This window comes from Oncorhynchus clarkii, chromosome 20, assembly GCF_045791955.1.
Source record: "Oncorhynchus clarkii lewisi isolate Uvic-CL-2024 chromosome 20, UVic_Ocla_1.0, whole genome shotgun sequence".
Taxonomy (NCBI): domain Eukaryota; kingdom Metazoa; phylum Chordata; class Actinopteri; order Salmoniformes; family Salmonidae; genus Oncorhynchus; species Oncorhynchus clarkii.
The window spans coordinates 44,068,616-44,093,604 of record NC_092166.1 but is presented as its reverse complement, the minus strand read 5'-3'; the positions used below and the strand labels follow the sequence as shown (position 1 = coordinate 44,093,604).

Here is a 24,989-nt window from a genome sequence, read left to right as displayed (position 1 = left end):
TGAAACCCTCATATTAAACACGAATGGTGTTGATGGTTTATACTTAGGATAATGTTTTACAGTTGTCATTCTATATTGTTTTATATAATCTTATTAGATTGAAAAATATATATTTTACACGTGATAAGACAACACAGAGGGCTAGAGTTAATTACAGACATAATCTGAAGTACCCAAAAAGGCCACTAAAATTCCTTATATTCCTTGAAAGTTTCCAAATTTCTGTTAATTTACTGGTAAACTTAAAGTTTCCAGTAATATACTCTCCCCTTGCAACCCTAGATTTGAGTCAATAAGGGAGGAGAGCAAGATTAGCAGATGGGCCTTGTTTCCCTTTCTCTCTATTTCCTCTTCTATTATATTGTTCTTCCTCTCTCTCTCCCCATCTCCCTCTCTCTCCCTCTCTCTCTCCTTCTGTATTCTCTCTCTACTTCCTCTCCGTTCCCTTTCATTATTTTCTGTTTCCCTCATTCTCTCTCTCTATCCCTCCCTCTCTCTCTTTCTATGGGGAACATGATGCCCACCCTCCTTTCTCTCTGAACCCCCAGAGCTTCTCCCCACGCCCACTCCCGTGCTGAATGAGGAAATATGTGTGTGTTTGATTGTGCGTGTGCGCAGAACATGTGGGCGCATCCACCTGCATTGGCAAGAGTGGGTATGTGCGCTGTTTCTCTCTCTCTGTCGGCTATCTAGTGGTGCAGCAAATCTATCCGTGTTTGTGTAATCACATGTACACATGTTCAATGGTGATAGTTTATGCATTCATGTATTCAAGGGTTTATGTGCCTACTACAGAATCTGTATGGATGTTTCTAAAAATGACTACTCTATCGTCGGCCTCTTGTCCCTGGAATCTTGGCCATGTATTTTAATTGGCAGTCTGTTTCTATAGAGATGTTTGAACTGGATTGCCTCTCTCTTTGTAGATCTGTTCCCAGACCTGTTTCTTTGACCACATTTCAGTCAGCTACTCCAGGATTGCTGCTATTTTGGGGAAGTTAGTGGGAGGCTGTGGTCATACCTTTGTACAGGATGCAACAAGGACCCTTTAATGGAATGATAGGTGTGTGCGCGAGTGTGTGTGTTCAGAAGTGCGTGTTTATGCTTGCGCTGGAACACAGAGGCAAGAGCAGAATGGTAGCTATGGAGCTGTAGCCATGGTGCTGTAACTATGGCAACAAAGCTTGGAAAGCCAGCAACTGAATTGGCATCTCTGAATCACAGTGGGCTGAGATCCAGAATAGCAACCCTTGACACACAAATGTTTCCATCACAACCCAACAACATGCACATCATTAATAAGGATGATAACAAATCTATCAATACTCTTCACTGTCCAAATACTATTTGAGTGTGTGTGGACTCTGGGTGAACTGTGTGTGTGTGTGTGTGTGTGTGTGTGTGTGTGTGTGTGTGTGTGTGTGTGTGTGTGTGTGTGTGTGTGTGTGTGTGTCAGAACACAGACATACCCATTCACACACTCAAAATACACCTAAATGCACAAATACTGTATGTAGAGTACCAGTCAAAAGTTTGGACACACCTACTCATTCCATGGTTTTTCTTTATTTTTACTATTTTCTACATTGCATAATAATAGTGAAGACATCAAAACTATGATATAATACATATGGAATCATGTAGTAACCAAAAAAGTGTTATATTTGAGATTATTCAAAGTTGCCACCCTTTGCCTTGATGACAGCTTTGCACACTCTTGGCATTCTCTCAACCAGCTTCATGAGTTAGTCACCTGGAATGCATTTTAATTAACATTTTAATTAACAAAGCCCTGAATGAGTAGGTGTGTCCAAACTGGTACTGTAGATAACAAGGCATGCAGGCATTGAAGTGGAACTCACATTGTCCATTGAAGCTTCTCATTCTTGATTGAGTTGTACAGGGCCTGTGGAACAAAAACAGAGTAATACACCAGTTAGATAATAATGACAAATAGTACACAGATTCACCTGGTAGAAACGAATGGCTGAATCCATCAATCAATAAACTATTTAGTTGTAAAGCCAGTTAATCACCAATCAATCAATAGTTTTGGCTCCTCCTTCCTTTCAAGAATCCTCTTTGTCATAGGGCAAAATTAAGTTTGAGCACTGGATGCTCAATTAAAGTGAGTCTATTGAGTAACGCAGCAGGCAAAATAGGATTTTTAAGAAAAAGCAAGTGTTTCTGTGTGCATCCTCATTGATAAATGCAACAGGCTTTTGGAGAGTGTCTGCATTTCGCTTCGCTCTCCCATAAATCTCCTGTGACAGCCAAGCGATTTAGACATTCCTATTCAAATCCAGCCCCTTTAGTGACAATGGGATATGCCAGCGGAATATGATCAACCGTTTAGCACTGAGGTTCTGTGAAAGGACTGTAGAGGTAGTGGAGTGCAGAGCTATCAGCCCCTGATGGTAAATTCATATCAAGGCCTAGTAGGGATGGGACTGATGGACAACTGTGACAGCTGACATGATGGAGAGGACTTTAGCAGGAAGTACATCATCACCACTACTGTCCCTCCCACATCCTCTGAATTCGGGGAAAATATACAATGGTGTACCGATTAAGGAGACAGGACACCATTATCAATACATAGTGGGTTCGGATCCCACTTCTAACACCAGTGTTGATAGAAAGGACAAAGGACAGGACAAATGGCTGTCATGGGTAGTAGGTCTTATCTGCCATTTAAATCAGTGTTGGCTTTATTTAGTAATACATTCTGTCTGATTAAGAAACTGATGCTGATGATGTTCAATTCAATTGAATCATTCGAGTTGATTGACTGTTGGCGTTGGATTTCACCAACTATTCTAGAAATAATATTGCGGTGTGGTTTCTCAGTCAAACCCATTGAAATGAACAATGTGTTTGATGCAGTGTGTCCAATAAAACAAGTGTTCTAAGTTCCCTATTAAACTGTCCCTAACTGAAATACTTGAATGTCAGAGTTTATGAGTATTCATGAGCAGCCAGACCATGTAGATTTTCGGTTCTGGGCCGACTCAAATTTCCCATTGCTAAGGAGACAAACTGTATCAAATTGAAAATCAAACTGTGTTCCAAGCTTCATGAATATTAATATTCAGCGCAGATACGGGCCATCTTTGCGAGAAGCCGGCGTTGGCACATTTCAAAGTCTCATTTACATGCAATCTTTTGTAGCACAAAACTCTTCAACATAAAATCTGGGGGTGAATTTGTGAACCTGAAAAACAGATGGATTGATCTGCTGTTGCTAGTAGCAACAGTGACGACAGCTATAGTGGCTCATTGAGAAATCTCATTACCTTGGGATTCATGGTTATGTTTTAGTCAATTATTGGTTTCTACATATATACACTTAAATGCAATTACAATTCCTGTTCATTTGTTTCTGATTGGAAAACCAGGCAAATTGAACCAAAAGCACAACATACTAACATAAGAAGTAAGCTGTATATCTCACATCTCAGACATACTGTTCACAGTGAACTATTGGGACAGTGACACATTATTTGTTGTTTTGGCTCTGTACTCCAACACTTTGGATTTGAAATGATACAATGACTATGATTTTAAGGTGCAGACTGTCAGCTTTAATTTGAGGGTATTTTAAACCATATCGGGTGAACCGTTTAGAAATTACAGCACTTTTTGTAAACACTTCTACACAAATGTGGATAATACCATGATTACGAATAATCCTGAATTAATTGTGAATAATGATTAGTGAGAAAGTTACAGATATCATACTCCCCCCAAAATGATAACCTCCCCTGTTATTGGAATGGTGAGAGGTTAGCATGCCTTGGGTGTATGATATTTGTGCGTCACTCATCATTATTCACGATTAATTTAGGACTGTAATCATGATAGTAATCATCCACATTAATGTAGAAATATTTAGAAACATTTTCTATTCTTATTTTCAATAAAAGTAACTCCAAACTGGCACAATACATTATTTACCATTAATTTCTATTCGGCACAAAATTATCGAAAACACAAACAAAACAAAAAGCACATGCATCCAACACATTTGTAGAGCCACAAGCTTGATGTAATCATTGTGTTCTAGGAATATGGGACCAAATACTTAACTTTTGACTGCTTTAATATAAGTGAATTTGTCCAAATACTTCTGGTCCCCTAAAATGGAGGGACTATGTATAAAAGTGCAGTAATTTCTAAACGGTTCACCCGATATGGCTGAAAATTAAATCTGACAGTCTGCCCTTTCACCTCATAGTCACTGAATCATTTCAAATCCAAAGTGCTGGACTACAGAGCCAAAACAACAAGAAATGTGTCACTGTCCCAATAGTTTTGGAGCTCACTATATCTATGTATATCTCAGAATACAGTACTGTTCATCCAAACTCCATTAGCTAGCAAGACAGATTATCTCAAACCCAGGGTCCAAAATACGCCTTCTTTCCAAAAAGGCTATATCTTCATTAGGGAAGTATACATAATTACTGTAGTAGTATGTTGGAATGAGATCAAGCTAAGAGAGACTGATGCTGATAAACACATTACACTGGTCCTGACTGCCAAGGAGACCGTGGAAGGGAGTCTAATGTAATGGAGATGAGGGGGGAGTTAATGGTGGAATAAGTGAAACGTATGGGGAGAACCTGTCAGAACCAGAAGAGGAGGTGAGGAGGGGGGAGAGAGAGGGTGAGGAGTGGTGGGAGAGGCGTAATGAGTGCCATTAGGAGCAACTGGCCTCATTCAGATCAGGATGGATGTTCGTCACCTTCACCTACGAGCTACGTCAGCGTCACACGCACGGCACCAGGGCAGCAAATGAGAGTTAGCCTTGAGGGCTGGTGTTAGCACCGGTTACTACACACAACATGCGGTAGCCTAGGTTACGGAAGGGCCTGTCAGCCTTGTGAACACCTAAACTGCAATGTACTCAACTAACAAATTATTCACAACCACATTTGGTCCATAAACTGTATATAGAAATGAATGCATCTGCGGATGTACAAGGTTGCATTGTCTATGATTGTCTATTTCCCTAAATTCCACACACTTATAGTATGTAAAGTACTAGGCATGGCATTTTACATTATGTTGACATGACAGCAATGCACAATGTAATCAGAAATAAGAAAACCCTTTGATTCTGAATGCTTCAAACCCAAACCCACTCACTTTAACCCATGCAAACACAACCAAAGTAAGTGTTGAACAGTGAAACATTGTCCACACCAGGTTGGGCTATGTTAGTTGGAGTCTTACCCGGGTGGCACATTGTACCTTCTTCCTCTTGCGAGCCTGCGGGTGGTTCTGTCCATCCTGGGCCTTGCCCAGCAGGTCTGGGAACATAAGGGGCTTCAGGGAGCGTGAGCGGGGGGTTCGGGGGTAGCGGAATGGGTCAATCATACGGAAGTCTCGCCCATAGCGGACCGAGCACAGGGATCGTGAGCGCAGGCGCCCCGCCGAGTGCAAGCTGTTGACACCAATCATGGCCCCTGGGGGTGATGAAACACAGTAGGTAGCACGGGACTAGAGGCCAATTGCCTCAGTTTAGGCAGTCCGTTAGTGTGGACACAGAACACAGGACACACTGGACAGAGTCAGAACGTCCTTTCTTCCTTCGCAAAATTTCTTCTTTCGTTCAGAGAGTTACACAGTACAGCATGGCCGAGAAAATAAAAAAAGGTCTGTCAGTCTGTGTTGGCAGCTCCTAGGTACAATAGGGAGACTGAGGGCCAAGCAGTTGAGTGACAGTTTCAAGAAGACCGGCACAGGAAGCAGACGGCCACGGTGCCAGAGATCATCAAGCTATATCCTCTACACACACACACACACACACATCAGGTAATCCAGAATCTGATCAACACCTCACAGGCAAAACCCAAAGTGCCAGGGCTTTAATAATGGATGATCGGACAGGTCATCTATAAAACATGTGCCGATTGGATGATTCCTTCACTGCCACTGTATTCCCAAGGTACACCATCCACAGGTGATCAGTTAACACTTGTTGGATCAGATGCTGATTGAATTGATCCTCCAGGAGGTTTGATAGTCTTTCGAGTCCTATCGGGAGAACACAGTAGAGTCTCTCAAACTGATCCCTAAACAGCCGGCCTTCTGTCCCCCTCCTGCCCAGCTAAAACAGCATGCCACGTTGCCTCCAAAAATGGCTCTGATCCAATTGGCCAACTTTTGACCAGTGGCGCAACTGCGGGTGACAGATACGTACACACACTCACAACGAAACACACACACACAATGACACACTCGGAGATGGTGCGCGACACTTGCAGAGGTGTGAAAGGACAGCCAGCATGAAACAGATGGGTGCAAAGGGTGTAAATTAAGAGGTAAAAAGGGCACAGGCTCACACACACATACGTCCTTGTGCTCATATAAAACACACACACAAACAAACACACACAATGTAAAGGGTCAATAGAGGACAGTCTTCTTCAGCAAAGATTCCAAAAAGCACTCTCGGTTGCGTCACTTGCCCCGGAGAGATGAACAAAAAGAAATGAAGAAACAGGAGAAAAATGTAATGAACAACTGACTGACTGACTGACTGACTAGGCCAAAGTCCAAATAAAAGAGAAAAGGAGAATGACACTGTCAGGGAAAGAGGTACAGTAGGTACAGAGGTACAGTCTTATCCAGTAGAGGAAAGGGGGCTATATCCTGTTGCTCCCAGTGTAAAAATGGGCACCCTTCTGTCTGTCAGAATGGAGTGGTGACTACCCCTCTATTTTAGGAGATCAGCATCCGTCCATCTGTCCAGGACCCTTTTCAGCATCTACTTTTAACACCTTGTTCTTCTAGATCACATGTCTTGTCTCGCTCCCACTTTTCACTGGTTCCAAATCTCTTCCCATTGTGCCATCTGGAGGGGGAGGTTTAGAGTAAAGCTTGTCCTCCTGCTGTTGTCTTTCACACCTTGTTTCTCTCCGTCTTTCGCTTGTCTATCTTTCACCGTTCTGTTTTTGGTTCTGTGTCTTTCTGCTGCTGAGGAGGAGAGCTGCCAGAGTCGTACTGAGGAAAGAAACCAGACAGCGACTGTGAATGTGCTCTCTTTCTCTCACTCTCTCGTTCGTATGCGCACCTCCCTCCATCCCTCCCCTCTCTGTCGGGAGCAAATCACAGCCTTCCAACTCCCTCCTCCAGTCACACACACACACACTCAGGCGCGCAGCACACACATAAGCCTCAATATACTTTGAATGGTAACTAGCATTCAGTGCTTGTTTCCTCAGTGAGGTGGGAGAGAAAACGGTAAGGTGAGGGAAGGTGAGAGATGGTTGGAATCAGCATGTGTGTTTTCTTTTGTGTGTGTATGTGTGTGCAGGGTTGGGTAGGTTACTTTCTAAATGTAATCCGTTACAGTTACTAGTTACCTGTCCAAAATTGTAATCAGTAACGTAACTTTTGGATTGACCAAACTCAGTAATGTAATCTGATTACATTCAGCTACTTTTAGGTTACTTTCCCCTTAAGAGGTATTAGAAGAAGACAAAAATGTATGTTACCATTGAACAACATCTATTTCAGGATGAATCAATGTTAAAGTTTACATAGCTGGCCATATATTGATGTTGAATTTTACTTTATGGGTTGGTTATGTAGGATTCTTCTAACACATCCCTTTCTACTACATATAATAATTTGATTAAACTATACCTGTACTGCAGCGCCAGCTGTGCCACCAGAGACCCTGGGTTCGCGCCCAGGCTCTGTCATAACCGGCCGCGACCGGGAGGTCCGTGGGGCGACGCACAATTGGCCTAGCATTGTCCCTGTTAGGGAGGGCTTGGCCGGTAGGATATCCTTGTCTCATCGCGCACCAGCGACTCCTGTGGCGGGCCGGGCGCAGTGCGCGCTAACCAAGGTTGCCAGGTGCACGGTGTTTCCTCCGACACATTGGTGCGGCTGGCTTCCGGGTTGGATGCGCGCTGTGTTAAGAAGCAGTGCGGCTTGGTTGGGTTGTGTATCGGAAGACGCATGACTTTCAACCTTCGTCTCTCCCGAGCCCGTACGGGAGTTGTAGCGATGAGACAAGATAGTAGCTACTAAAACAATTGGATACCACGAAATTGGGGAGAAAAAGGGGTAAAATTCAAAAAAGTAAATAAAATTAAAATTATACCTGTACATTAAAAACCAAAGTTTATCAGAATTACAGTCAATCCAATAAATATTATTCCCCTTGAACTTCAAGAATAGGACTTGAACTTCAAGAATAGGACTTGGATAGATTATAGATTAGCCAAATTGTTTTACCTGAGCATAACCCCAAAACAAAGGATTTATTATGCCAGCCCTACTCTGTTGTTTATGATTTTGTTGTCATGGAGGACTGACTGGGCTCAATGATTCGAGTTGAAAAATAAATGCTGCACTCATGGAATGGCACGCTTTGAGCACTATTTACATGTGAAAAGGAATTCCATATGCTGCATTTTGCTATAGGCCTATTGTTTACCTTTTTGTTGGTGACACTTTGATATCTTGATAATATGCAGCTGTTTAAAGGCTAATCCACAGATGAAACAATAACAAAATGGTCGCACTGCCTCTGTTTTGGTAAAAAATTGAGGGATGAGCCTGGAAAATTTAACCACTCTCAGATTAATAGACAAAACTGACCATCCATGATATCAAAATGATTGTTTTAACCATGTTATGAGGCTATACAGTGTTTGTTTACATTTACAATGTTTACAAACAATGGAGAAAAACAAGTTTATATTTTGGGTTCTCATGTTGGGTTCTCTGTTGAACTAAGCTCGTGAGGCATTTATAAGTTATATTATTCAAGAATCAATGGATTTAAATAGATATCATTTATAACTCAATTATGAGATTAAAGATGTCCCCGGTAAAACTATCAAAAGTGTGCGAGATTGAGCATGTGTCCATTAGGCCTGCGGTGTTTTATCAATTTGAATTAGATTGAGCAATAAAAGCCATAGCCTGGGATTCGCACTATGTAGCTGTTGCATGAGCGAATTTTTCACTGTCTGTCCGCAGGTTTCAAAAACAGTGATTGATAGGCAGTTTAAACTTCTTGAATTCAACCATTATTGGGCTCAAATACACATTTAGATTTGTGAACAGGCATCCACAACAACCACAATCTGTAAGGCGCAAATAACTAAATGAGAGAGCAGCAGTGTGATTCACATCAATGCGCTATATAGATAACAATAATAAGTGATATCCGTATCGCCGTAGACTACACCACAGATGTCATCCTTACCTCTAAGCGTTTATTCAAATTGGATAATCTTTGGAAGCAGACAGCAGTCGCACAATTGGAAGACATACCTTGGACTGTAGCCTAAAAGCCTATTCCTGCGCTTTTCCCGCGATCTATCAAACACATTTGGTGTGTCATCATCGTGGTCAGACTCGTTCAGGAGGTGGGACAAACTTCAATTTGCGCCTTTTTTCAATGCTGATTTGAATGTCATTGCGAAAACAGAGAAGTGTCAAAGATTATTTTTCTAAAACATCCTTTCTGAATTTAAAATTAATCCTTGAAGTAATCACCTAGTTTTTCAAAAGTATCTGTAATCTGTTTACAATGTTTTTGCTGGTAACGGATTACAGTTACCGTTACATTTAATCCGTTACTCCCCAGCCCTGTGTGTGTGTGTGTGTGTGTGTGTGTGTGTGTGTGTGTGTGTGTGTGTGTGAGTGTGTGTACAAATGTGTGTGTTTGTGTGTGGCGTGTAAAAATACATCATTTTAACCAGTAATGAAAAAGTTCAAACCAGACCATGCGTCACCAACAAGCGTGTGTTTAATAACAGTCTATTGATGCACCCGTGCGTCAATATAAGTAACATAGTACAAAAAATGCCATCAAAACCCAGTAGTTTAAACTGGAGATATCGTTTTTTTTTTGCATGGGCTGCATCTCAATCAATCGCATCCGCCTATGTTGGCCTTCCGCATCTGCGGTGGAAAGGGACGAAGCTACAGCAGTGTTCGATGGTGTTCTCTGTTTTGCTCTACAACCCCCACAGGCCCCACGGGACTCGTTTTAAGGTAACCCATACAAATGAATGGAAGTATGGAGGTAGTTTTGTGCCAACAAAAATAAAGGGTTAGAAATATGTGTCCAAAAAAACGAAAATATTTCCTGAGTTTTCTTACATATCCTAGATATAGGACAGACACTTCTTTTTTGCCATTTATGAATGTGATATTCAATGTGTTTCTATGGACTATAGTAGTGAAGGCCAAATTCAATATTTGATACAAATATTTTTTAATACCTAAAGCGGTCCTAAAATTCTAAATCAAATAGCTAAATGATCCATGGTATGACCATCTTAAAACAATTCCATATGTTAGCTTAGTACAACCAACTTAGTACAACCCCCCAACTGCTTAGACTTTTAGAGGTTAACATTCAAGACAACCGCTATTGAATTATGAATATAACATCCCAAAACAAAATGCAGTAACACCATTTATAAAAGCATATTGCTTTCGCTCCTGTTCTTACAGTCAAGGCATTTGACTGCTGCACAAATGATTGAGTTTTAGTACTAACGCTTTCCCAAGAGTATGATAGCTACAATCGCACACCTGAAATTTAAAACAGTATCACCAAATACAATTTGTATGTATTGTATGCTCTACAATGATCCCCACCATGCACCCAGCCACTCAAGATATGAAGTAGAAAAAACGGAAAGAAAAGAGATGGAGGAGAAAATGGAGCACCTGTAAGGAACCTGTGCTGAGAAGAGTGATGAAGGAGGAGGACTAGCCTCCAGAAAATGTGTCAGATAGATGTATTGACTTAAGAATCAGTAAGAGGGACAATGGAACAGGATTAATCACCAAATCTACAGCCGTTGGGCTGACGAGAGATTTAATGAGGGTTTCACTCACACAGCTTGTGATGCATCGGTAAGACTGAAACATCTCAGGTTTGTATATCTAACCGGGAGGCAAGACAAAGGACTAAGAGCTAGATCTATTCTCTGTATGCTCAAGCACAGATGCAAAAAAATACCACAGAAACAAGGTAGACTAGGGGAATATATTGCGTGAAGAGGGAGGGGCAGAAAGGACAAAGAGAAAAGGGCTACAACTTATAGTAGGCATCCAATGAGATAATGCTTTGTCCAACACATATTTCCTTGTCTTTTCATATATGCACTGCCCTTGCCAATGCCTTGTATGACCTTATCAAAGGCGGTGGAGCTGAGACGTCTGTCTCAAATGAACAGGGGGAGCAGAGATGACCCTTTAGTGGAGCTTAAGTGAAGTCCAAAGCAGCCTGCATTAAAACTGACAGTCTGAGGGACAACTTTAGTCATGAGTAAAAGCCTGAGCCTCTCTGTTTCTCTCGCTCTCACATACACGAATGAGTGAGCACACACACACGCGCACACTCTCTCCCTCTCTCGCTCTCTCGTCCACTCTCTCTTATGTTCACTTGTGAGACAGCTTGGGGAGCAGGGGGGGTGAACTCTACAGCCCATATCTCTGCTGATCTAAGCAGCCAACCAACCCTCCCCACCCCTCTCAGACATGACCTCTTTCCCTAAGCCCAGACTGGCAAGGCTGGCACCCAGCAGCATGGCATAAGATATCCTGGCCTGGACGAATGTCTCTAAGAGGTTTTGGGGACAGACACACAGCCAAATGTAGAAGCAAAAGCACAGTTCACCCTCAAATTCCACAGAGAACAAAATATGATAAACTCTGCTAGTAGATAACCAATGATATAAATGATTACTGTTTTAAGAGTAATTAATAAATACATACAGCATTTAACAAAGTGAAGCTGGTTTTTTTTGGAACAGAAGTCTCATAAGTTACATTCCATGTAACCCACATATGCCTGATGTTTCATGTCCCCTTTTCAGCATATTTCCTCTCTAAGTGTAACCTAGTTCAGTGCATCGTTAACTGCTTTTAAAACCTCTGAGCTAGAGCAACTGTAGAGTAGAGAATGAGCGAGCAAGCTTACAGTCCCTGGCCCTGGCCTCTGCACAGTGCACAATGACTCACTGGCTTGGGCTAGCAGACAACCAATTAAAATAGGTATTTTAATAGCAGCTAAAGTAGCTTTTCTAAGAACGAGCAGCTATAGGAGTTAAGGAGTAGCTAAAGGCTCAAGGTGAAAATCTTATCCATGTGCTACACAAGGGCCCCAAATCCTAATTGTTATGTGTCATTGGTTTCATATGCACGTTGTTATAACAATTAAATAATCAGGAGACAGGAATTATTTCAACCATTTATCTAGAACGTGTTCATTTCAACACATAGAACCCTCATTATGCTCTGTTGCACAACCTCAATACAGAACATTTCCTCCCCTCCTGCTTAAATTGTCCCCATTATGAACAACAGTCCTGAGAAGGTGACTGTCAGCCCCTAGGTGACAACTGCTGGGTCAGGGTGTCACCCAGTAAAAGTACTGGACCACTTCCTGGTGTGGACTGGTGATTATGTCGGTGTCGCTTTACTCAACAGTAACTGATCTGTGTGCCTTTACCAGATGACGTCCTCGGCAGGATCCCACTTTGGTCCGTTGAGGTAGTTCCTAGCTAAGACGGTTTCTCCAGGATTGAAAGCTCTGCCCTTTGCTCTCAGTTCACAACGTTTGACTTGGCTCTCCTGTTAACGTTGCACTGTCTCCATTGCGTTGGGAGGTTTGAGTAGGTTGAAGCTTGTGGGAAAGCTTCGATGCAGGCAAAGCCTTGGTGGCTGCATGAGGCATGTTCCTGTAGGATAGCAAGAAGCTGTTAAAGCATTGGTGCAGTGTCCCTTGACCCTGAGACACTTTTAGCACTAGAACCACTGGGCTTCTTAGCCTCCAAGTACCCCCTAGAGAACGCGTGTGTCGGGCATCCCCTTTAACCTACAGTATGTATCAGATTAATCTACTGTGTTGTATTATGGGTGTTACAACATGGCTATACTACTTAAATTTAGTGTTTAATTATGCCTATGTATTGTACCAACATCTACTTATCTCCCTGCAGGTTTATGGACCAAAAAAGCTGCAGATTAGGAGCAGGGTGTGGAGTTGTGTGTGTGTGTCTGTGTCTGTGTGTCCTGTCCTCAAAACTTGCAGCGAGCAGACAAGTTTGCTGTCACTCAGTCAGAGTCCGCATCAGCGTTTCTTCTTCCTTCCCTACTCTCGCGTCGCTTGTTAGATATTATGCATATTGATAGCTTTCTAGCAAACGTTCTCGCCTATTGATTTATCATAGTAGCAGGCTATCAGGAGGCAGCAGCATTCTAAATGATCAGACCAAAACATGAGAAGTGAACAGAGACAGCTTCGCTCTATTCAATCAGAGCAGCGGGATCAATGTTCAGTCCGCCCTTCTCTTTACAGACAGGAAAACTAGCAAGTTAAGTTATTTAGAGCACTATGCTGAGGAGGAGTACGACGCTCGGTTCCTTTGGCTGTCTCCTTGGCAGCAGTAGCTGCTTTCTTGGTGTTCACAATTCTTCAACATCACCACACTATTGTTCTAAATGAAATCACCCTCTTCGCCCTCATTATCCAGTTAATTCAAATATCGATATTAAGTCACATGCACGATTATCAGTTTCTATCGCCCATTCATCCATTGACGGCATTCATTCAGTGAGGAGAGACATATTAGCGCCATGGTACTAACGCCCAGTAGCACATTTGTCATGGCCCCTTAAATTAGGAATAGATGTGAAAAAACTGGTTAACATGCTCTAAATATTTTTCTCTTTGTAATCAAGAAATGCTGACAACTGAGCAATTTAAAATGCAACTATTTAGAAAAAGTCAGGAAAGGAGGAGGACGTTGCCTTCAAAATAGCAGATTTATTTAAAATACAAAATCATATGGCAGGGGGCATTGGCCTATGGCGGTTCTAGTGTTAAGGCATGTTTCGTGGTCTGTACAAACCTCTCTGCCAGTCCATTGGTAAATGGATGATACGGTGCAGACCTGATGTGCTGTACGCCATTGACCTGATATTTGCATCTCCGACCACGAGCAACATTCTGTCCTCAAATGGACCTGCGAAGTTGACGTGTATTTGTTGCCACGCATCCTCCGGCCAATCCCACAGATGAAGAGGTGCAGGATGAGGTGCAAGATGAGGCATGTTGCGAACTTTCTGACATGAGGAACATGTTTTCACTTTCTCCTCAATACTTTCATCTAATCCAGGCCACCAGAAGTAGCTTTGTGCAATTTCCTTCATGCAAACCATTCCACAATGACCTGGGTGTAGCTGTTTTACACTGGTTTCCTCAGCAAAGGCAGAATGATAACTCTCCTCCCCCACAGCAAACAACCGGACTCTACTGACAGCTCAGTTCTCATCGAAAGGTAGGGTTTCAGTTCCGGACCATCTCCTGCGGCTCTATCTTTGATGATAATGTCCATCACTTCAGATAGCACTGTTTCTGGTGTTTCTCCGCACTTGTGTTGAAGTGACTGGTGCATTTTCCACTTGCCTGAAGTAGAAGATGTCCACTTGATGTGACTCTGGCTTGACCACAGGTAGTGGTAACCTGGAAAGTCCATCTACATTGCGGTGCAGTTCTGACATGCGGTACTTGATGTCGTAGGTGTGTACTGAGAACAACAAAGCCCATCTTTGCATTCTGCTTGCAACAAGTGACAGAATGTCAGTATGTAGTCCAAAGATGCTCGTCAGCAGATGATGATCTGTAAGAAGGGTGAACTTCCCCCTGTACAGATACTCCAAAAACAATCCCTAGGGCTTCTCGTTCTATCTGTGCATAGTTACTTTCTGCTTATTTCAATGTCCTCAATGTGAAAGCTTCTCTTACCAGAAGGCATGATATGGGGCACGACTGCTCCCACACCATATGGACTAGCATCATAAGCTAGTTGGATGGGCAATGATGGGTCAAAGTGTGTCAATGCCTCAGATTTCAGAAGTGTTTCCTTGGTTTTCCCGAATGCTTCCTTGCATTGTTCAATCCATTTCCATGTTTTGTCCTGACAGGGCAGTACCTGACATCCCTTATGTAAAAACCCCATGAATGTCACACGTTTTCATGTGATCATGAAAACGTGAAGTTTTGTGATATCATGTGAAGTTAATGTGATACTTCATGTGAAATGAATGTGATATCATGTGACAACGTGTAAAGCAACATGTGATACCATGAAAATACACATGAAAACATGTGATCACATGTGAAGTGTTCCACAAACACATTTCACAAGATTTCATATGTAAAATTTCATGTGAAATCATTTGATTTTCCTTATGTGAAATCATGTTTTTTTCTGTAAAGGCATGCAGTGGCTTAAGCTTCGTTGCTAAGCTCGGAATAAAGTGTCCGGAGTAATTCAGTAACCCCAGGAAAGAACGTGATGGAGCCTTTTGCAGGCTCGTGGCGTTGATGACGTGTCCAAGGTATTCAACCGATGATTGGAAGAATGCATATTTGTCCTTACAAACTTGCAGTCCTTCAATCTCTGTTAGGTCACATCCAGGTTCTGGAGATGGTCCTCTTCATCTTTCCCAGTAATGAGAATGTCATCCAGGTAACATTGTACTCTTGGCAATCCACTCAAGATCTGGTCCATCGCCCTCTGGCACAGCGCTGGCACACTTGTGATTCCAAACGGTAGATGACAGTACCCGAAGAGTCCCTTCTGTGTCACGACAGTCAGCAGCTCCTTTGACTTTTCATCCACGTGCATCTGCAAGTAGGCTTGGCAGAGGTCAATTTTGCTGAACTTTTGACCCCCAGCTAAGCCTGCGAAAGCAGACAACACAAGGTTAACTCTGTTAAAGTCTCCACATATCTTGATTCCACCATACTTCATAAGGACTGGTACGGTGGGTGTTTCTCATTCACTCATGCTGACCGGCTCCAGTTATTTTTTCTTGACTAAAGTGTCCAAATCAGCCTCAACCTTTGGTCTGATAACATACGGTACTGGTCGTCCTTTCAAGAACTTTGTTTTGCTGTCTGGATTAATGCTAAGCTTCACTGTAATTGTCTTTCATGCTAATGCTAATCTTCACTGTAATGTCTTTCATGCTACCCTACTCTCCATTAAAGACTTATCCATGTTTCTTTAAGATGGGGGGTAGTCCTGTGTCTCCATGTGTCATTGTACGCATTGTGGCAGACCAGGAGGTTTGATCTAAATGTTTACGCAGATCAGACACAAGTGTGATAACTCAGTTTCAAGGGTGTTTTATTTTAAAACATTAAAGAAAAAGAAAAGAACCAGGTTTCCTACAGGAGACCTCCTCTGAGTTACCGTCTTCTGGGCTTTGGGGAATGCTGTCTCCTCTGGGGTAGAACACCGAGCTCCTCGGTTCTAGCAGACTGTGACGACGTCTATCAACCTCTCACTAGCAATCTTCTTGATTTCTTCTGTGCACTTGTCCTGATCAACCTAACTGATGAACCTCTTTAGCAGCTATTTTCATGGACACACTGACTTCAATGGGCTTTGCCAAGGTCAGATTACTTTCAGGCAATAGCCTCTTTTGAGTACAAGTCTGTCTCTAATGGTGTCATTTAGTACATCATTAATCTCACAGTGCTATGATAGGTTCTTTAATGCAGCAGAAAACAGTGTCACTGATTCTCCCTCTTCTTGATTTCTTCTGTGGAATCTTTCCAGCAATAACTACTGGTTTAGGTGAAAAGTGTTCTTTCAGTATTTCTACAATATCCCCATACATCTTATTACTTGGTCTGTCTGGCTGTAGTAGGCTGCGTAGTAACTTAAATGTCTTTGTCCCTATGCGGCAGCTTTAGCATCATTACCTACTCCATTCCTGCCCTCCCCTGGTCAATCTATGATGCCGTCTGCCATGTGGTTGCAAATCTTCAACAACTACTTAGTGGCTATCAATGCTACAGGAAATGATGGCCAGATGCTAGGAAGTGTTGTAACTTTGGCTATGGATATTCCAGATAATTTTCAGATTTATTAGTGGAATAATTAGTTGATCTAATATATTGTAATACATTTGGTTATCTTATCCAAATTAATCAAAGGTGGGTCACCATTAATGTTTATAAATATATATAGAGAGTGAGATCCCTTGAATGAACTCTATCCTCTATCCCTAGTTATCATTAACTGTTATTATCAGGACATCAGAGGTCCGGTGGAAGCCAGATGCAGACAGTTCGAATCACAGATGTTTATTTACAGAACAGAGGGCAGGCAAATGGCAGGCCAAGGACAGGCAGAGGTCAGTAATCCAGGGCAGAGTCAGAAAGGTACAGAACGGCAGGCTCAGGGTAAGGGCAGGCAAAAGTCAGTAATCCAGGGCAGTGTCAGAAAAGTACAGAACGGCATGCCGGCTCAGGGTCAGGGCAGGCAGAATGGTCAAAACTGGGAAGACTAGAAAACAGCAACTATAGAAATGGGAAAAATGGGAAAACACGCTGGTTGGACTTGACGGGACAAGACGAACTGGCAAAGCTGAAGAACATACGCACATCCAGGTACTTTCCGCAGGTGCTGGAGTTATGGGTAAACTCATGGAAAACAGAAAGGAAAACACTGCACACTGCTGCTCATGATCCTAGGTGATAACATTTACAATGTTTCGACCCTTAGGTCTTCATCAGGCATCCATATCCCAGGTGGGGGTGGAGGGTCCTATATATAGGGGCAGCACTCAGTGACATCACTTCCTGAAACAGGAGGTAAAAAAATGTATAACATAGTGTCACAATATTAACATTCAATGTATCAGTGTGCAGCGTTTTCCTTTCTGTTTTCCACAAGACGAACTGGCAACAGACAAACAGAAAACGCAGGTATAAATACACAGGAGATAATGCGGACAAATGGGAAACACCTGGTGGGGGGTGGAGACAAGAATAAGACAGGTGAACCCCCCCCAGGGGCGCCACCTGGCATCCTACCCGGGCACATACCTGGTTGACCGGGGTGCCAGCGGCGGAACTCAGCGATGAGGGCTGGGTCCAGGATGTTCCTAGAGGGGACCCAGCACCTCTCCTCCGGGCCATAACCCTCCCAGTCAACCAGGTACTGGAATCCCCTGCCCCGAGGTAGAACACTCAGGACCGTGTAAGTCGGATGGCCATTCGATGAGACGGGCGAGAGGGTTGGGCCTGGAAACAGGAGACAAAGGGCTGTGAGACAAGGATTTAATTCTGGATTCATGGAAAGTGGGATATATACGGAGAGTGCAGAGCAACAGAAGGCGAACAGCAGAGGGGCCAAAGACCTTAGAGATGGGCCGATAAAACGGGGGGAAAGTTTGCAGGACTCCACCCAGGGGGGCAGATCTCGAGTGGACAGCCATATCCTCTGCCCGAGATGATAGCGGGGAGCTGGGGTCCCAGACCGGGCTCTCTTCCAGCTAAGGCCACAAGGGCGGGCGAACATCTGGGCCAAGGGTATGCTGACCTCTTCCTCCTGCTCAGGGAAGAGTGGAGGCTGATAACCCATGGAACACTTGAATGGTGAGAGACCAGTGGCCGAGCAGGGAAGGGTGTTTTGGGTGTATTTGACTCACACGAGTTGCTGGCACCAGGTGGTGGGGTTGGCGGTGACGAGGCAATGAAGGGTCGTCTCCAGGTCCTGATTGGCTCTCCCCGTCTGGCCGTTTCATTGGGGCATCGGCCAGCCTCCAATCTGGGTTCAGAACGCCTTCCAGAACCGGGACGAGAACTGAGGACCGCGGTCGGAGACCTTGTCCACCGGAAGTCCATGGATCCAGAAGATGTGCTGCACCGTGAGCTGGGCCGTTTCCTTGGCTGCGGGTAAGAAAGGGGAATGAAATGGGAGGTTTTGGAAAAACCTATCCACCACAGTGAGGATAGTGGTGTTGCCATTTGATGAAGTGAGACCTGTGACATAGTCCAGGGATATATGGGATTGGGGGTGGTAAGGAATGGGAAGAGGTTGAAGGAGGCCAGCCGGAGCTTGCTGTAGAGTTTTATTCTGGGCACACACGGTGCAGGCGGCGACAAACGCGGAGACGTCAGGAACCAAGGTGGGACACCAAAAATGTTGTTGTACCGGCTGGGAATGCTGCGCCTCACGGACCTGGTTCTCCATACCCCAGATGAGTGCATCCAAGAGACAAGAGGTAGGGAAGATGGTCTCGGGGTCCATTGGTGTAACAGCGGGGCTAGAGAGGCGTGAAAGAGCATCACATCCTAGGACCCCGGGCGGTAGGAGATGGTGAAGTTGAATCAAGCAGGGTCCACCGAGCTTGCCTGGAGTTGAGGCGCTTGGTGGTGCGGAGATATTCCAGGTTCTTGTGATCTGTCCATATTATCAATGGGTGTTCCCCCCCTCTAACCAGTGCCTCCACTCCTCCAACACCATCGTCACCGCGAGTAGTTCTCGGTTACACACTTTGTAATTCCTTTCCGTGGTGTTGAGACAATGGGAGAGGAAAGCGCAGGGATGCAGCTTTGGTCTTGGGTCAAACGCTGGGACAGGACAGACCCCACTCCGGCGTCCGAGGCATCGACCTCTACCACAAAGTGCCTGGGATGGAAGTGAATTGGTGTTTGAGGTCCAAGAACGCCCGTTCTGCAGCTGAGACCACGTGAACGGGACCTTGTGAGTAGGGCTGGGTGGTATATCTTTTTTATGATATACCAGAATGGATGCAGGGACCGGTTTGGGTTTTTACTTTGTTAAATGTGATACGCCAAGTGTAATGTCAATTTTTATAGTTTACTTCGCTACTTGAGTCACCTCTGCGCCACTTCCCCACACAGGCCTAACCACGCCCTCACTCAATGAGCGCATTTGATGTTCAACCACGAGACCCTTGCATTCAGTCTGCATGGTCAATGCAGCACTTGCAACAATGTTGATGACAACAATGCTATTTTCACTTTGCTTATTAATATACATCCACTAGCGTTCTATAATGACACTATTAGTTTGTGTTTCTTACATCAGCAAACAGCTAGTTCGTATTTTCTTAGCAAGTTGCCCTAAATCTTGTGAGACGCTAATTGTTAACCGATAATGCTAATAACTAGCTAGCTAATAAATGTACTGAGTAAAAGCAAACGTAGCTAGCTAATACAGCCTGATAATACAAGTAATGGTGTAGACCTAAATCAGCATGTTGTTTGTGCAACAGTGTCTTCTAAATCAAAGAAGAATATGCAAAGCAAGAATATGTTCGCTACATGAAGTAGCTAAGGGAAAACATGCAATGTAGCCAAAGCTTATAGGGTCCCCTAGGAAACACGAATCAACACTTTAGTTCCTACCCTGTCACAATAACTCCTCCCTGGCATTTTAATTTGTTTACTTTTTGCCAAAAACAAGAAAAGACAAAGACACCGTTAGTTTTATTTGTACATTGTAAATAAAATATTATATTAATGATGATAGGTTAATAATTTAATATTTAAGAATATGTACCTAATGTTCTAATAATCTACCCAGAATGTCAGTAAGTATTTAACTGATATGTTCAGTCGCAATGAAAACTTCACAGAAATCGTAAGTGATAATGGTGCCCAATTCACTTTAGATGAATGGATTTCGTTCCTACATTACAGAGACATTAAACACTCCAAAGTGTCTGTGTACTACCAACGAGCAAATGGCGAGGTGGAATGTTGGAACCACGTTTTAAAAGACTGTCTCCAAACCGCGATCTGAGAGGGAAAGTCTTGGAAACTATATGTCCGACACAGAGTGCGTGCCACTCAAGAAAAGTGAAATCCTACACAGTGGCCAAACGGGGGGCAAAACAATCATCAAAGAGGGAGGTTGTGTGCATGTAAAACTCCCATTTTATGTCTAAAAGGGTACACCGAAGTACAGTGCGCCACCGAAAGTTATCCAAACTAAAGGACCAAGCACCTACGTTGTTTAGGAAACATGTTTTTTTTTTATTTTACCTTTATTTAACTAGGCAAGTCAGTTATGAACAATTATTATTTTCAATGACGGCTTCGGAACAGTGGGTTGTTCAGGGGCAGAGGGGATTCGATCTTGCAACCTTTCGGTAACCACTAGCCTACCTGCCGGAAGGCGTCGCATCTCTCACTGTGTCAGTGATGCTCATCTCAAAGTTCCCTTGCACTTGCAACAGACTATTCAAACTGATGCTCAGAGTCAATTTAGGGTCAGACGAAGCCCGGCTTGGCTAAAGGACTATATTCAGTAAATCTGGAAGGTTGTAAGTAAAAAGAAAACTGCTAAAGTGTAAATTTGATATTCTGATGTTACTGTTATTATGGCTACTGTGCTGTCTTTTAACATTGTTATTATTATGTGCTTGGTAAAATAATAATGGTTAAATTCAAGCATTGTGAATTGCTTTATTTGGGTTATGTTTAGAGAGCTCTTTACTTTCACAAGAAGGAAATATGTTGTGCTCTGCTGCACTACTCAAGTCTACCACTAGAGACATACATGCATTATAACATACCTATTACATACAGAACAGAAGTATCTACTAAGGATGTAGTTATGTAGAAGAAGAGTATGCATGTGCTGATGATGTATGCTGTGATGCTTGCCGAGTAAACTTACCCAAAATTATACCCATCGTGTCCTCAAGTTACTGAGCCTTAAGAATAACACAACAAATAGTGTCCTCATCAATGTCATTTGCAAGAACAAAATATTCAAACCATTCTGTATATGAGCTCCACTGTTCAATACTTTAATCAAACTGTCCAATGTTTCCAACAATTCCAGACATTTTTTGTTTCTCAATTGGCTCCTGATTGTCAATCACTTCAATATTGTCCAACCTCAACCGTGCAATATTTTTCTCAGTCACGTGATCTTCATTCACTTCACTCACTGACGTTTCATCCTCAAGTTCACTCATTAATCAGTTTTTAATTCCAAAGTTCTACTGTAAGATTTGATAAACATTTTGATGTTTTATTGTTTTTGTTAGTCATGCTGCACGATTCCTCGTTTGTAATTTTGAACCTTATGTTTTGCCCCCATTTTGTCTCCAATGATGGAATGTGCCGCCTAGTTAGCTTGTAGTTAGCTTAGCTAGCTGGCTATCACGCAACAGCCCAGACGAAGCTTAGTCTAAATACAGTGAGTGTACAAAACATTAGGAATACCTGTCCTTTCCATGACATAGGCTGACCAGGTGAATCCAGGTGAAAGCTACAATCCACTTCAATCAGTGTAGGATTTTTAAGCCTTGAGACAACTAAGACATTGGATTGTGTATATGTGCCATTCAGAGGGTGAAGGGGCAGGACAAAATATTCAAGTTAATTTGAACAGTGTATGGTAGTAGGTGCCAGGGGCACTGGTTTGAGTGTGTCAAGAACTGCAAAGCTGCTGGGTTTTTCACGCTCAACAGTTTCCCGTGTGTATCAAAAATGGTCCACAAACCCAAAGGTCGAAAACAGGTCATTGATGAAATAGGACAAAGGAGGCTGACACAAATTGTGCAGAGTAACAGACAGGCTACAGTTACTCAACTGACAGTCCAGTACAACATTGATGGTCAAAGACCCATAAAAGAATGCACAACTCGTTGTACCTTGACACAAATGGGGTATGGCAGCCGATGACCTAACAGAGTTCTACTTCTTTCAGCATAAAACAAGAAACTGTGATTGCAGTGGCTAAGGGATGAAAACATTGGAGAATTGAAAAAACATTGCCTGGTCTGATGAATCCCGGTTCCTGCTGTCTCACGCTGATGGGAGGACTAGGGTATGGAGAAAACCACAAGAATACATGCATCCATCATGACGCATGTCAACATAGCAAACTGGTGGTGGTGTTGTGATTGTGTGGGGTGTATTTTCATGGCACACATTGGGCCCCTTGATAAAAGCGGAGCAACGTTTGAATGCCACAGGATATCTGAAGATCATTGCCAATCATGTGCATCCCTTCATAGCAGCAGTGTATCCATCTGTGAATTATTTTTTTCAGCAGGATAATGCCCCATGCCACAAGGCTAGGATTGTCCAGGAATGGTTCCATGGACATGACAGTGAATTCAGCTTACTGCAGTGGCCTGCCCAGTCACCAGATCTCAATCCAACTGAGCATGTGTGGGATGAGACTATTTGGAGTAGATATCCACTACCAGCCAACTTGACACAACTGTGGGAAGCATTGGAGTCAACATGCCAGCATCCTTGTGTAACGCTTTCGACACCTTGTAGAGTCCATGCCTCAACACATTGAGTCTGTTCTGAGGGGAAAAGGGGGAACAATGCAATATTAGGAAGGTGTTCCTAATGTTTTGTATACTCAGTGTATATTGCTTATGCCATAAGTTACGAGTGCATTTCATGTTACTTTTGGGTTGTAAATATATTATAATGCTTGCATGAATGTCATGCTGAATATATGTTCATGTCATTGTCACCAATCAAGTGCAATAGACGGATTGGTTGTTTAGCAACAAAACTGACAGATGCGCAAATTTTGGGCAAAAAAGACGGGGTTGGCTTAGAATGCTGACAACATATAAACTATATATCCAATGTTTATTAAAAACATTTGCAGAATGAGCACTTGTTCTCTATCACTGTGCATTTTCAATAAACATTGGAGACTAAAGCGTGGTCTTTTAAGGCCTTCCCGCACTGTATGTTGGATTCAGTTTTTTATGATTATTACATGTCACACTGTGTAACCAAATAAAAATCTTGATATCAATTATCATATGTATTATTGACTGTATGTTTGTTTATTCCATGTGTGTGTTGTTGTATGTGTCAAACTGCTTTGCTTTATCTTGGCCAGGTCGCAGTTGTAAATGAGAACTTGTTCTCAACTAGCCTACCTGGTTAAATAAAGGTGAAATAAAAAAATAAAAATCAACCTGGTCAGATTGTACAATTTGCTTCAGATTTGTCATCACATTCTGGCTTTGGCTTGTGAGGCTACGTCAGCTGATGTAGGCTACGTCAACTGCAGCATGAATTAAAAAATATATATATTTTTTTACAGCTTTACCTTTTTCACTTTTTAAAAATGTATAATATTTTTTATTCACAATGAATGAAAGATTACATGTGAAGACACTGTACATTTCTCCCCTTCGACCTCTCCCCAGAATGCCTCCAAACACATTTACAAAGAAAGGCAAAGTTATTGAGTTGCATATCAGAAAACAAAACAAAAGTATACAACAATGTTACTTCAATACAAGAAAAAATGTAATAGCCTAACAATTTCAGGTGTTTAGTTGATCCTATAGGACTATAGCAGTAATCTCAAGGGGTGGGGGTAGGGCCAAGAGTACTAATCTGGAGGAAGTGTTTGGAGCTTCACAAAATAGGATATCATCGGTCCCATGTGGAATAAAATGAGTTTTGGTTGACCCTCAAATGGTATACCTCATTTTTTTCTAATTTAGGAACAGCATCAGATCTTTGAGCCAAAGAGAGGCTAAGGCAGGATTGATTTCCAATCCAATAAAATCATTCTGCGGGCCAACAGGGAGGAAAAAGCAATGGCATGCAGCTGTCTATTGGTAAGTTGGTGGTTGAAGTGGTGGTGTGGAGGCTGTGCTTTGGCAAAGTGGGTGGGGTTATATCCTGCCTGTTTGGCCCTGCCACAGTGTCTCCTGACCGCTCCTGTCTCAGCCACCAGTATTTATGTTGCAGGAGTTTATGTGTCGGGGGGCTAGGGTCAGTCTGGAGTATCTGGAGTATTTCTCCTGTCTTATCCGGTGTCCTGTGTCAATTTAAGTATGCTCTCTCGAATTCTCATTTTCTCTCTTTTTCTCTCTCTCTTTCCCTCTTTCTTTCTTTCTTTCTTTCTCTGTCACGTTCGTCGTACGAAGGAGATAGTAGCTACTAAACAATTGGATACCACGAAATTGGGGAGAAAAAGGGGTAAAAAGAAAAGAAAAAAAGAATGAACATTAAACACTGAACAAACTAACAAAACAACAAAACGTGAAGCTAATACGGACAGTGCAGACAGGCAACTAAACATAGAATAAGAACCCACAAACACAAAAGGGAAAATGGCTACCTAAATATGATCCCCAATCAGAGACAACGATAAACA

General features: G+C 42.7%; 1 protein-coding gene across 1 annotated transcript in view; it reads right to left on the bottom strand.

Annotated features, from left to right (window-relative positions):
- The window catches only part of LOC139377444 (PH and SEC7 domain-containing protein 1-like), a 70,165-nt gene that overhangs the window by 10,011 nt on the left and 35,165 nt on the right, over positions 1-24,989 (bottom strand). Inside the window, exon 8 of the mRNA XM_071120473.1 lies at positions 1,863-1,906. Within this exon, the coding sequence (XP_070976574.1) occupies positions 1,863-1,906 (44 nt within the window). The remainder of the gene's footprint in view (positions 1-1,862; positions 1,907-24,989) is intronic.